Consider the following 13,271-nt stretch of genomic DNA (forward strand, 5'->3'; position numbering starts at 1 on the left):
CATGGTTTTTAAAGGACTGAGTCTTTTAAAGGACTTCAGTCTTTGCCTCCTGAGGAAAGAGCTAGAAGACAACACACAGTATGAGTTCCTGGCTGCTTGGGCAAGGCCCTCCCCCCCCCCCAGGCTCCCTGTATGGGACTAACTATCCAAACAGAGCACTCTGCACAGCCATTTCTCTGGAGAAATGCTAAAACACCCCAAAACAGAAACCACAAACAGCCGTCCTCCATAGCTCTAAGTTGGGAAAGATCAAAACTCCCGCGGGGTGAAAGTACTCCTGTGGAAATAGTAAAATGAGCTGTTCCTGGGAGCAATGCGAACATTCTGGAATTCAGCACATGGGAGACAAGGCAGGAGGATCAAGCGCTCCCAAAATTTAATAAATAAGAATTGGAAGAAAGCTCTGTGGTGCCATGGTACAGTGCTTGCCTAACATGAACAAGGTCCTGAGTTCGACAGCCAGCACCAGAAGGAAAAAAGAAAGAAAGAATAAGACCCTTAAAATGGGGAGTTCTTCCAGACTCAAAAGGGTCTCACAACACCATCAGCATCAACAACTCAACCCCTCCTCCAGGAAGCCTTCTCTGATGAGCCCCGTCACTCAGCTGCAATTGGTGCTTTCTACCATACACTGCTCTCTGGTCCCATACAACTGTTCTCACAGATGAAGCCTTCCACATCTGGCTCCTCAACAGCCAGAAAGCTGTACTCCAATCTCCAATCACCTCTTGCTGGCAGGCTCCTCCCTTGTCCTGCGGTCTCTGGGACAGAGCTCTGCACAGAGCGGGTAGGCCACGGGTAAGCTTGAAGTCAAGGACACAAGGGAATCTGAACAGGGAAGGGGGTCTTCATGGCCATGAGACCACATACCCCAGCTTCTCCACTAACGTGGCATATAGACTCACATGTTCTCAGCCCCTATGCAACATGTCTATCTGACATACTACCCAAGTTCCCTAGGCTACAGCCAAGAAAGTCAGTGGTCCAGACAGCTGGGAGAAAAGAGAAATAAGTGTTTGGATTTGCCTGGATATGTGGGGAACAAAATGGGCTTCGCTGGAGGCTAGCCCTGTCTACATAGCAAGTTCTAAGTCAGTCAGGATACATGAAGAGACTGTCACAAAGATAGATAGATAGATAGATAGATAGATAGATAGATAGATAGATAGATAGATAGATAGATAGATAGGTTTTCAGACCTGTTGAGACAAAAGCAGATTTGTCATTTTCTATAGAAAAATATTCCCGGAAGGCACCTTTTTTTCAACGTACTAATAACTTCTTACTGCAAATATGGTAATCTCATTTTACAGTGTTTCGATCCATTGTCTGATCTGGAGTTTGACACAGGCCCTAGGAAACAGGGTGCATCCAATTATCCCACCACAATATAGATAAAGAAACCAGAGCTCAGAAAAGCAAAGCCAAATGCCCACCCACAGCAACACAGCCGGCGACAGGTATCAAAGCCTGAGCTTCCAGTCCAAGGTCACCCTCTCTCCTTCACCTCCATTTGCCTTTTTAATTACATTTTCTTTCTTCAGTATGGCTACTGAAAAGTATGAAATATTGAAAGCAGGATTCCTGAGACATTTTTAAAGCTACACTCAGTTCATACCTAGAGGTCCAGTCCAGCCTCATCCATTCACGGGGTCTCCCAGGCTCGGGACAGGTCTGCAGCCCGGCCCTCACTGACTGTGATACCAAAGCCACAGCTCGCAGCTGGACCAGCCACCCCGGTGTTAGGGCATCCCTCTCCGCTCTTCTAGGTCTCATCTTGATGTGTTCCCTTTCAGAAACCGAAATTCCTACCACCAGCTGAGGGACAGAAAATAACAATGACCAAATGCCGAAGGCGGCCAGCTGGACACACAGGCTGTTTGAGAAGAACTTCTCAAAGCCAGGGGCAGAGCCTGGTTAGCGATGATGTCGCCAACACGCCCCCTCATAGCATCCTCTCCTTCCGGTTTATGGGATGTACCACTCCCTGCCCTGCTCTCTCCGAACATAAAGTAATTTTTAGCAAAGAGCAAGCCAGAGAACAGCGTGCTCTAGCGTGCTTGTCCTTCACAAACAAAAGCGGATCGTTAAGGATGGGCACTCGGAGGGATCCTTTCCAGTGTAGCTGCATCTCCCTTTACCCGGGGAGAGATCTACTCAAAAGGGGAAAAAGTCAATCCAATGCTCGTAAAGAGAACCTTTTTTTTTTTTTTTCCGTCCCAAGAAATAGGATTTTTTTTTCCCCTTAAGAGACAGTTTGATTAGCCGGGCGTGGTGGCACACGCCTTTCATCCCAGCACTCGGGAGGCAGAGGCAGGTGGATTTTTGAGTTCGAGGCCAGCCTGGTCTACAAAGTGAGTTCCAGGACAGCCGGGGCTATACAGAGAAACCCTGTCTCAAAAAAAACAAACAAACAAACAAACAAAAAAGACATTCTGCCTGTCCTGGAACTCCCCATATACACCAGGCGGCAGACCATGAACTTGGAGTGAGCCTCCTACCCTGTCCCTGACTGCAGGACTACCAAGATTGGCAGAAGAAACCTGATCTGAGGAGCTGAGGATGGTCTGTTTGTTTATGTTTGTGGGAGATAGTTATGTTGTTGTTGTTTTATTTGTTTATTTGTTTTTGAGATGGCTTGAACTCACTACAAAGTAAGGAACTATTGAAGATGGCCTTGAACTTCTGACCCTCCTGCCAGGCGTGTTGAGATTTGGTCTAATGCTATGTATAATAATGCTAAATTCTGTATCCCAAGGCCTAGTTGCCTCAGGAAGAGTGAATTCTCACAGCTACCAGCTTTTGTTGTGTAGACCTTTGCTCCTTAACTTAAAACTATTGGTTGGATAAAGATGGCTACAGTTGTAGCTGGGCAGAAGAGAGGTAGGCGGGGCCTTGGTTCCTGGGCTTGGGATCTGAGTCAGAGACCATGGTGAGAGGAGATGAGGAAGAAAGAAGAAGGTGCCAATGGCGGGCCATGGGGGAGGTAGATCCTGAGCACATGGCCAGGAGGGCAGGCCTGTTGGGGTAGGAGCGACCCAGGAGGAACTTAATGAGTGATGTCTCCGGGGTACTAGCATCGAGGGCTGATATCTGCCCAGCTCTAGAGCTTTATGGCTTATTATAAATACAAAGGTTTTGTGTCTTTCATTTTGGAAGCAGATGATTTAATGTGGGGTAGAACCCCTCAAAAAATTTTACTGAGACATTATAGACCTGCACTACCATGCCCACTTTGTTGGGTTTGGAAGATAAGAGTTTATGGGTTTGTGTGTGTTAGGCAGGTACCACCTAAAGCTACATCACCAGCCTAAAATACAATGTCTCGACTGCTTGGCCACCCCACCACTGAAATGTAATTTGCATATTAACATTTCTGAACTACCCCAATCATTGTTCCGATTTTCACTTAACAACGATACTTCTCCCTCTAACTCCAAATCTGACAAGCAGTCAGTTAATAAAATGTCTCTGTGCGGGGCTGAACTAACAGCTCAGCAGTCAGGAGCATTTGCTGCACTTGCTGATCACACAAGTCTGGTTCCCTGCACCTACACAATGGCTTGTAACCCAAGTTCCGGAGGATATGCTGCCCTCTTGTGGTCTTCTCGGGCACCTACATGCACATAGCGTACAGCCGCACATTCACAGGAATAAAAATAGATTCTTAAAGAATGTAAATGCGCTAAACTTGCTGCACTTCTAAATTTGTTCTGGGTCCTCCTTTCAGTTTTTGTTTTTGTTTTTTAACATTCTCAACTTTTTTTTTCTTTCAGCTAAGCACGCATTCGATAGGTTACACTGAACCACAGAACCTCTAGCTGGACATAAACAATTGAGGCTTTGACACTTTCCTGATTTCCATGTTGCAATGAAACGGGGCCACACCCCAACTTAAATCCCGCCCCTGCTTTCATTTGCATAGGATACTAACTAAGCTGAGTCACTGCTATAGAAACCTAAAAGATTTGCTTCCCAGTGGCTGTCTGCAGATCCCAAAGACAGACCTAAATTCAAAACAACAACAGTCACTTGGAATGGATATACTTTCCCTGGGCCTAGACTCCCAGGTGTTTTAGTTAGGTCCCTTGAGACACACTTAATCCACAAGTATGACGCTGACTGCACACCCCCCCCCCCAAGATAGACCAATTTTTGGCCAATATTTGGGTAGATTTCCACAATGGTTCCCCATCCTGTAATTACCAGGAATACAGCCCAATGGTCAAAGGTCTGCGCAGCACGTGCAATTATCAGACCCTGAGTTCAAACCTGAGTGCTTCAATCAATCACAAAAATAACTGCCAAGCCTTAGCGTCTTGGCTAAGGGAGGTGACAGCCCCAAGGTTTCAAAAATCATTAGCTGGACACCCACATCCGCTCCGCAAACACTGCAGTATTTGACTACCATTTGCGCTTGCTGGTTAGAGTAGGCTGTGACATCTGACTGGACTCAGCTAGAGAAGCTAGGGAACCCTAGCCAAAAATACGCTAAAATGCGTCAGCAGAGAACACCCCTAACAAATCCCAACATCAGCTGGTTTTATCAGAGGGTCTGAATCTTACAGTAAGTTACTTGATACAAAGCCTGGCTTAGCCAGGAAAATCTAGAAGCCCTGTCCTGCCAATCAACGAAATGAAGTCCTGCACAGACAAGTTTGGATGTATTTTTAAGTGAAAATTTATCAAAAAGAGAGGCCAGTCCTGAGTTCCATCACGCGAATCTGAGAGTCTAGCTACCGTAGCAGCTTCTCTGTGAAAACCTTAGCGGGCAGCAGGGTGGGTCTTAAGTAAGCAGACCCACACGGATGCTTTTTTTTTAGAGCACTGCAGGCTGCTGTCCCCAACCCACTGGCACTCAGCCCCATCCCCAGAAAAGTCCTGATTTGCTCAGCAGCACTTTCCCAGGCGCAGGGTCTGGGAGCCAAGGGGTCCAGAGTGAGGCCTGGATGTAAGCCAATGGAAAGGGGATGTGAGGGACCAGAGACACGTCTGGGAAATTCTGCTCCCTAGAAGGATGCAGAGACAGGCTGCAGGACCCAGGCGACTGTCCTCCCCGCTGAATCCGGGCGTGACCGCCCCCGCACAGGGGCACCGGCTTCCTGTCGGTCTTTCCAGAAGCAGGCAAGCTCCAGACTCGAAATTGAGGATGGGCCGAGGGAACTGCGCCCCCCGCGCCGCCGCCGCCCCCTCTCCCGAGGGACCTACGCCCAGCAGCTCTGCTTACCTCGGCCCGCGGCCGCGCTGGTGGCCGTGGAGTTCCCGCAACCCATCGCGCCACCCGCAGGGAAGCCGCGCTCTGGACCTCAGGTCCCAGTGGCGGAGACCCAGAAGGAGGCGGCGCGCGGGACCAGGGACAGCCCTAGCCCCGCCCCGCGCGGGGACCCCCACGGACCCACCCGTCACCGCGGCAACCGCAGCACCGACCAATGCGCAGCCTTCTGCGCGTTCCTGAGCCGAGCATTGGTGGCGGTTCAGAGGGGGCGGGAGTTTAAAGTAGGGTTTGGGGGTCATGGCAGAAGGCGTGGTCCGCAGCAGGGCTCACCCGCTTGCTCTCCCTCCTGTTCACCTTCGCTCTCTTTCTTCCTGTCCCCTCCCTGTCCCCAGGATGTGGAGAGGAGAGGAAGTGACAGGGAACACCTGCTCTGAGCAGCCTGGGTGTACGTCTGGTAAGGCTAAGGTCGACAGACCAATTGACGTTCAGATCTGAAGAGGAAACCAAAATCTCTCTGCTTTCGAAGAAAACGGAGACAGCTCCATCCTTCCTCACCTAGAAAAACCAGCTACCCCCCAGCTCGGTCAAACCTGGTGCTCCTCCTCAAAATCAACGTCTCCCAGATCTGTACCTAAAATTTCACCCTGCTTTCTGTTCTAAGGCAGATCTATGAATCTCCGTGGTCCCTTTCAGTCTAACAGCTGGGGCCACAACTCCTGCTCTGCTCTCTGACCGCTGTGGGACTTGAGGAGCCATACAGAGACATTGTAAACTGCTCAGCGCCTGTGCCTCAGCCAACACCATCTGCTATTATAGGTCTTGAGCTTTTGAGCAGGAATACAAATTCCTTAAAGACGAGGACCCTCCGTTCCCTAGTGTCCTCCTGGCCCACAATGCAGAATCAATAAAACTCATTGAGAGGTAAGCTCAAGCCAGGAAGTAGAGCTCCAGTTTAAACTCGCTATTTATAGAGAAGCCCTGGCTGTGCCAAGTTCTTTGCTAAGCTCTGGGGTTGCAAACATGTGGGAGACTGTGTCCCCAGACAGACAAATTATAAACAAATTAGCTACATTAAAACAGGGACACAAATGGAGTTATACAGGGAGGAATGGCTTAAGAGACGGGCTTAACTCTACAGGTTTGTTGAGGGGGTCATATAAAGGAGTGGTTCTAAACCTTCTTAATGCTACATATGACCCTTTAATGCAGTCCCTCATACTGTGGTGACCCTCAATGATAAATTTATTTCATTGTTGCTTTACAACTGATAGATAGATAGATAGATAGATAGATAGATAGATAGATAGATAGATATAGATATATACATAGATATAGATATATAGAGGAGGCTGTGATAAAATACTTGACAAGATGTAACTTAGGAAAGGAAGGGTTTATTCTGCCTGACGATTGGAGGGAAGTCCCATCCATTGTGGTGGGGAAGGGAGGGTGTTAAACTCACATGAAGCTGTTATAGGTCTGGAGAGCAGCAGCCTTTCTCAGCCAGGGGGGCTTGAGTCCAAAGGTAGTGGACACTTAACTATCGCCATGATTGACCAGAGGCAGTGACTCCAAGCTCATTGTCCCATGCCAATAAAGATTAAAAAGTTGCAGATGCTTGTAAGAGTGAGATGGGAAACTTTATTAAGAGGTTTACAGAAAAAAAAAAATTAAAGGATAATGAGGCAGGCTCCTAAGACAGAAAGGTTTGCTAAAAAGAGAAAGTAGCCTTTTTGGTGTTTCCTCCTGCCCTGCGAGTATCCTAAATGTCCTCAGTTATTCAAAGCTCCATCTGCCCTCACAGCTACCAAGAGGCAGCTACAATGTTACAGCTGTCTCTTACCTAACTGAGGGTCTGGGTGGGGGAGGAGGGTGTCTCCTGTGAGCTATCCAGCAGCACATCCTTGCTGGACTTGGTCCTCATGGTTTGTCTGAGTTGTATCAAATCCTTAAGTGACCCGAACCCAGCTGTAACTGTCTTTTCTTTGTCTTTCATCCTCGGTGGGCCTAGCTTTGGTGTTTAAACCTAGCATTCTATTTACACTTAACATCCATTCCCACTGTAACATACGTTGAATAGCTTGGAGTTTGCACCAGGAACCAGTTTCCCTTTGGCCTACTGTGAACTAAATTCCTGCCTCAGGTGGCAGGTCTTACTGGGTCCAAGAGCAGACGGGAAACTGCTGGGTCTATGATAACCTCAGGGCCCACACCCAGGGACCCACTCCCTCCAACAAGTCTCTCCTCGTGAAGGTTCCACGGCCTTCCAAATGAACACTCCCACCTGGAGACCCATCCACAGTATACTGGTTTCCACCATGGCCTCTGCTGTCTTGGTTCAGTGGCCATCCCTAAACAAATCCTATATTGGAAAGCTACACAAAACAGCCAAAAACTTACTCTTCTCTATATTTGCATCACTAATAGATGGATGGATAGATAGATAGATAGATAGATAGATAGATAGATAGATAGATAATTTGTTTTTTTAGTCAGGGACTCTCTCTGTAATCACCCTGGCTGTCTTGGAATTCACTGACCAGGCTCACTCCAACCCTCAGAGATCCGCCTGCCTCTGCCTCCCAAGTGCTGGGACTAAGTGCATGTGACACCACACCCTGCAGTGTTCTTTAATTCTGTTACCTGACCCTGCGCTTCACTCCTGAGACACCCGTACGAATAGTGAAAGTACACCCTGAGATCCCGAAACTGGCCAGACACCACCAGCTATCTGTGGCAGCTTTACCCAGTAGGGTGGCACGGCACAGCAGTACCACCCAGGCCACTCAGCAGACAGAGACACAAACCAAGTCTCCTTGGTAATCTTGTCCAAGCACTGCCATTATGTCACTGCACAAGCAGAGAACATACCCTGGCCTGGCAATGTGAGAGAGAGGTCACTGCCACCTTACCAGCTACTGAGAATCTGCTTCTAAGTCTATTCTTCCTGACCCAAGCAGTAGATGTATTCAGACAGAACACCCATGGGATTGTCTTGGCTTCCTGTTAATATCTACCCAGAAAAAGATAAATAAATAATTCTGCTTCCTAAATCCCAGCACAATGACCTACTAGGAACCTAAATTATGTAAATTCTCTTACGAATAGCTAGCTCATGGCTCTAAATGCAACTGTGTGAGTGTGTGTCTGTGTGTGTGTGTGTGTGTGTGTGTGTGTGTGTGTGTGCATGTGACAATGAGCAGTCATAAACCCAACCTGCCCGACCATAGATGTGTCCCTTGGCTGGACGTAACTGACCCTGGTGGATATCGTATACTCCTCCTGATAAAGTTGTAGCATGTGTAATCTTTCCCTTCATTTAACAATCACTGTTTGGCACCGCCTTCAGGCCAGCCAGCCCTCTACATGTATGAGAAACGGCTGTGAACAAGACAGAGGGAAAATCTAGGAAGAACAGACAAAGTCAAAGTAAAAGAGGCAATTTCAGACACTATAAACCCAATCCAAAAAAAAAAAAAAAAGAAAAAAGAAAAAAGAAAAAAGAAAAAAGAAAAAAAGCAAGTCCCTGAAATAGAGGCTCAGGGTGAAGAGAAAGTTTTAAATAAGTGGATCTAATACGTTGGGATTTTTTTGTTTTGTTTTGTTTGTTTGTTTGGCTGGTTGTTTTTGTTTTGTTTTTGTTTGTTTTTGTTTCTTTTCTTTCTTTTTTTGTTTTGTTTTTTTGTTTGTTTGTTTGTTTGTTTTTTTGAGACAGGGTTTCTCTGTGTAGCCTTGGCTGTCCTGTAACTCACTTTGTAGACCAGGCTGGCCTCGAACTCAGAAATCCGCCTGCCTCTGCCTCCCAAGTGCTGGGATGAAAGGCGTGCGCCACCACGCCCAGCTAATACGTTGGGTTTTTTAAGAGATCTGCTGATGAGAACTCAGACTCCAAGACCCAAGAAGACCCCAGGCAAAAAGAACAGATAGTACAAAGCACTGAGGCAGGAGAGTGCTGCATCTCCTCCATCACTAGAAAAAAGAAGTCCAGGAGACCAGGCTAGAGGGCAGGTGGGGGTCGGGGAGCAGGGGGAAGGGTGGCCTCACTGTGGCTATTGCTGTAGTGAGTTTAGTCAAAGGGCAGGGCGGGATCATCTGAGAAGCAAGGGAAAGTCCCTGACAGATGGAAGAGCGAGCCAGGTGCCTCTTTTCCTTTTTAGAAATGTATTCATTTTGTTTCACCTTCTAGGCAAAGGTTTGTTGCATTCCGATGCTTTCTAAACACAATTAGCCAAAAGAAAATCGTTACCACATGCCCCATTTCCTGACTGATCAATGTTGGCCTCGTTCTCTGAGGTGGGAAAACCACACCACCCAGCCGTTGTTCTCTGCCTTTGAACAGCAACCGCTTTGTGGGGAGGAAGAGGCGCCTTTAATATTTCCCTCAACAGTGTGCGTCTGCTGAGTAGGAGACCGGAAGCTGTGAAGAACTTTCCTGATGCTCCCTCCCATACAGGAGGCATGTTCCCTCCCCAGCATGCTGGAAGGCTTGGATTTTGTTTACATTTTTCTTTCTTTCTCTGTTGACAAGTGGCCTTGGCCCCTAAGCACATTGCATGGGAGACGCTCTGTAAAGGAGAGGTCCCACTCTGTGCACACTTGGGAGGGCCCAGCATGCTTCTTCTCCCATGGTCCAGACCCATCCTTCCCCTGGTGAATCTTCAGAAGGGCTGTAGCTTAGCAGTGTGCCACAATCCTGTCTATCTCCTTGTCTCTACAGCCCTACCATCTCACATCCTCAGGAGAAAGAGATGAGGGTAGCATGTGGGGTTATTCCAGAGGAAGGGGACCTCACGCTCACATCATCTATGACGACCTATGCTTAAATTTGTCCTGATTCGGGCATGGAGAGATGGCTCAGTGGTTAAGAACACTTGGTGTTCTCGAGGAAGACCCCGGTTCACTTCCCAGCATGTCAGCTCATAACCACTCATAACTCCAGTTCCAGGAGAGGGCTCTGTTCCCAGCACACACACAGTGGCTTACAAACATCCAAATCCAGTTCCAGGGATCTGATGCCCTCTTGTGACCTCCATAGATACCAGGAGTATACATGATGCACATACCCACATGCCGGCAAAGCACTCATACAAGTAAAATAAAAATAATTGCTTTGAATGTCAAATTTTATTATTAGTATTGTATTAAGCTTTCAGTGTGCTTAATTTTAAACTCATGTGTATGTGTATATGCATGTGTATGTGTGTGTCATGTGTGTGTGTGTATGTGTGTGAAAAACATAGACAAATGCACTTCTTCTTCCAGGCATCCACAGGGAGTCCCTGATAAGGTAAGCATAGATACATAGACTACCATAGTTAATTTTTTTTGGGGGGGAGGTGAGGACATGATTTGAGATAGGGTCTCATGTGACCCAGGCCACCCTCTTTACAGCCCAAGGATGGCCTTTAACTTCCAGTCTACTTTCTAATTTCCCAGGGCTTTAGATTACAGACTTGCTCCACCGCATTTAGCTTTTACGCCCCCAACGCCAACTGTCCTTGAACACATGCTAGTCTCTCCAAGTTCAAAGTTCCGAAAGGAAGACCCAAGGTGACATGATTGCTGAGGTCAGGAAGAAAGAGAAGCTGTTGACCCTTAAATTGCAATGCTGGCGGTCACTGGTGATTTAAACAGGACAGGACGATTTTCATGAGACCCTTAGAAGGATGCTCGTTTTCTGGGTACTTAGAAAGGCAGTTGTGTCTAATTGGTTTAGAAACCTTGACTCTGACACTGTCATTTGCTAATAAAGAAGCAGAGGCCCACAGAAGTCTCGTTTACTGTTGATCCCTCATTCAGAGCAAGAACTTGAACTCAGAGCCTCTGTCCACTTGTCTGCTCAGACTGCATGAACCGCTTTGAGCAAGGAAGCACATGGCAGCTCACATCCAGGCACGGTAAGCCCTTCACCAGGCATTTCCTCCGCCGCATCGTAGGTCTGCAGATGTAAATCTGATTGTATCACCACTTCCAGCTCTCCCTATACCTGCCTTAGCTTCCCATCATTCTTATGAGCAAAATGAATGTGCCTACCTGAGCGGTAAGCCCTCTGTCCATCTCTCCTGGGCCACTATCTTTCCTTCAGGTCCTCAGACTCTTGACACCCTCCTACCACTGAGCCTCAATGCCAAGTCACTTGTCTTGCTGAGAGGGCCCGTCCTCCTTCTCTTTGCCTGGCTAATTTCTGCTCCCCCTGCAAGCTTCACGCGAGAGTTACTTCTTCAGAAAAACCTTCCCAGTGACAGAGCCTTGAACCCGAAGGTGGTGCACTTCATGGTGAGTGTGCGACTCTGTCCCAGTGAACAAGCTATCCATCAAAGGCCTAGTCTGCTCTTTCTGCAGCACCTTGCCCAGGTAGGGACTCAGCCATATTGGAGAACTGTGCTCACAGCAAAGCCTTCGAGAGGAGACAGACACAAAACCAAGTAGATACAGATGGTAGCCTTTAGCCTCCTTGTTGGGATGAGCGCACCCCACCCATGAAAGGTATTCGGCCCCACAAAGGACTGAGACTGAAACTCAAGCTCTCAAGACCCTCACTCGATGGTGGCATTCAAGGAGACCTGAGGATTCAAGGAGCTACATTAACGGTTCTTTTTGTTTTGTTTTGTTTTTGTTTTTGTTTTTGAGACAGGGTTTCTCTGTGTAGCACTGGCTGTCCTGGAACTCACTTTGTAGACCAGGCTGGCCTCGAACTCAGAAACTCACCTGCCTCTGTCTCCAGAGTGCTGGGATTAAAGGCGTGAGCCACCACGCCCGGCTTTACATCAGTGGTTCTTAAAGCTCCTTGGTTCTGTTTTAATCAAACACACACCACCACCACCATCACTACACACACACACACACACACACACACACACACACACACACGTGCACATGCATGTGCACTCACACACCAGAAGACTCCAGTATCCAAGGCTTGGAGCCACTCCACAGGTCGACCCTGAGAATGGAGAGAGGGATCTGACAGGTGATCCAGAGTTCTGACAGGAGTGCCCGGTGGATTCCATTTCCGTCCCACAATGTCTAGGCTGTTGTCTACTTTGTCCACATAGTTTGCCATTTCAGAAAGGGAGAGAGTAAAGCAAAGACCAAAACCAGGGAGTAGACCCCTCTCCCCTTACAAAACACCCATTTCCTCACATTGCCAGCCCCTACAAGTTAGCCAAGCTAAAAAAACCAACTGACATGAAGTGTATGGCTCAGTGGCATTTAGCACATCCTCAGTGGTGTGCTACCACCTCCACGATCTAATCCCAGAGCATGTCCACCTCCCTCAAGGGAACCCTGGCACCCACTGAGCAGCCCTGCCCCACCTCTCACCTCACGCACACGAATTTGCTTTCTGCCTTGATGGATTTGCCTGTGCTGGTCGTTTCATACAAGTAGAGACACTGTTACATGTTATGGTTAGATTATGTGGATTTTTTTTTTTTTTTTACTATATCAAAGCTTCATCTTGTTTTGTTGCCCCTGTGGACTTACTGCCAAGTTAAGATCTGAAGTGAAAGGTTGGTTTAGCGTCCCTGGGTTTCTCCAACAGGGGATTCGGGAGGGGAAAGGAGGGAACGAGTTCCAGCCTGCAGTAGGCAAACCCAGTGCCCGGAGCCTACTCGGCACCATGATGATGGTTTAGCACAACCATGCTAAATGACGTCATGCCCTTTTCCTGGAAGTATATTACTTGGGAACTATCCTCATTCTTTTCTAAGGACTTGAGAGCGTCTTCGCTTGGACATCGAATGCTCACAATATAATAGGCATCTATTAGCCCGAGTAAGAGAATGCAGGCGACTGATGACTGGGGGATGTCAAGCGATGACTCAAACCGCAAACAGCAAATAATTTGCCTGAGCTTCTTGTGTCCACATCTTTAAGCTTTAGCTTTTGGCTACATTAAAAATCGTGCATGCATGTGGGTGCTGTGTAATATTCCAAGACATGCGGGCGTCGTATGTTTAAATCTTTGTAAAGGTGCTGTGTGGGGAGCCGCCCTCACATTCGCCATTACAAGATAGCGCTGATTTGTCCTGTGCTCTAACAAACAAACAAGGCA

At 47.7% G+C, this 13,271-nt stretch overlaps 1 protein-coding gene across 2 annotated transcripts in view; it reads right to left on the minus strand.

The window, feature by feature from the left end:
* Positions 1-5,397, minus strand: part of C9H12orf75 (chromosome 9 C12orf75 homolog) — a 36,300-nt gene extending 30,903 nt beyond the window's left edge. The window contains exon 1 of one of the 2 annotated variants that reach the window (XM_021205576.1): positions 5,228-5,397. In XM_021205576.1, the coding sequence (XP_021061235.1) occupies positions 5,228-5,273 (46 nt within the window). In that variant the 5' untranslated portion in view covers positions 5,274-5,397. The remainder of the gene's footprint in view (positions 1-5,227) is intronic. The other variant, XM_029542510.1, reaches the window with a different exon arrangement.
* Between the last annotated feature and the right edge of the window lie 7,874 nt (positions 5,398-13,271).

This window comes from Mus pahari, chromosome 9 (assembly GCF_900095145.1).
Source record: "Mus pahari chromosome 9, PAHARI_EIJ_v1.1, whole genome shotgun sequence".
NCBI classification, from domain to species: domain Eukaryota; kingdom Metazoa; phylum Chordata; class Mammalia; order Rodentia; family Muridae; genus Mus; species Mus pahari.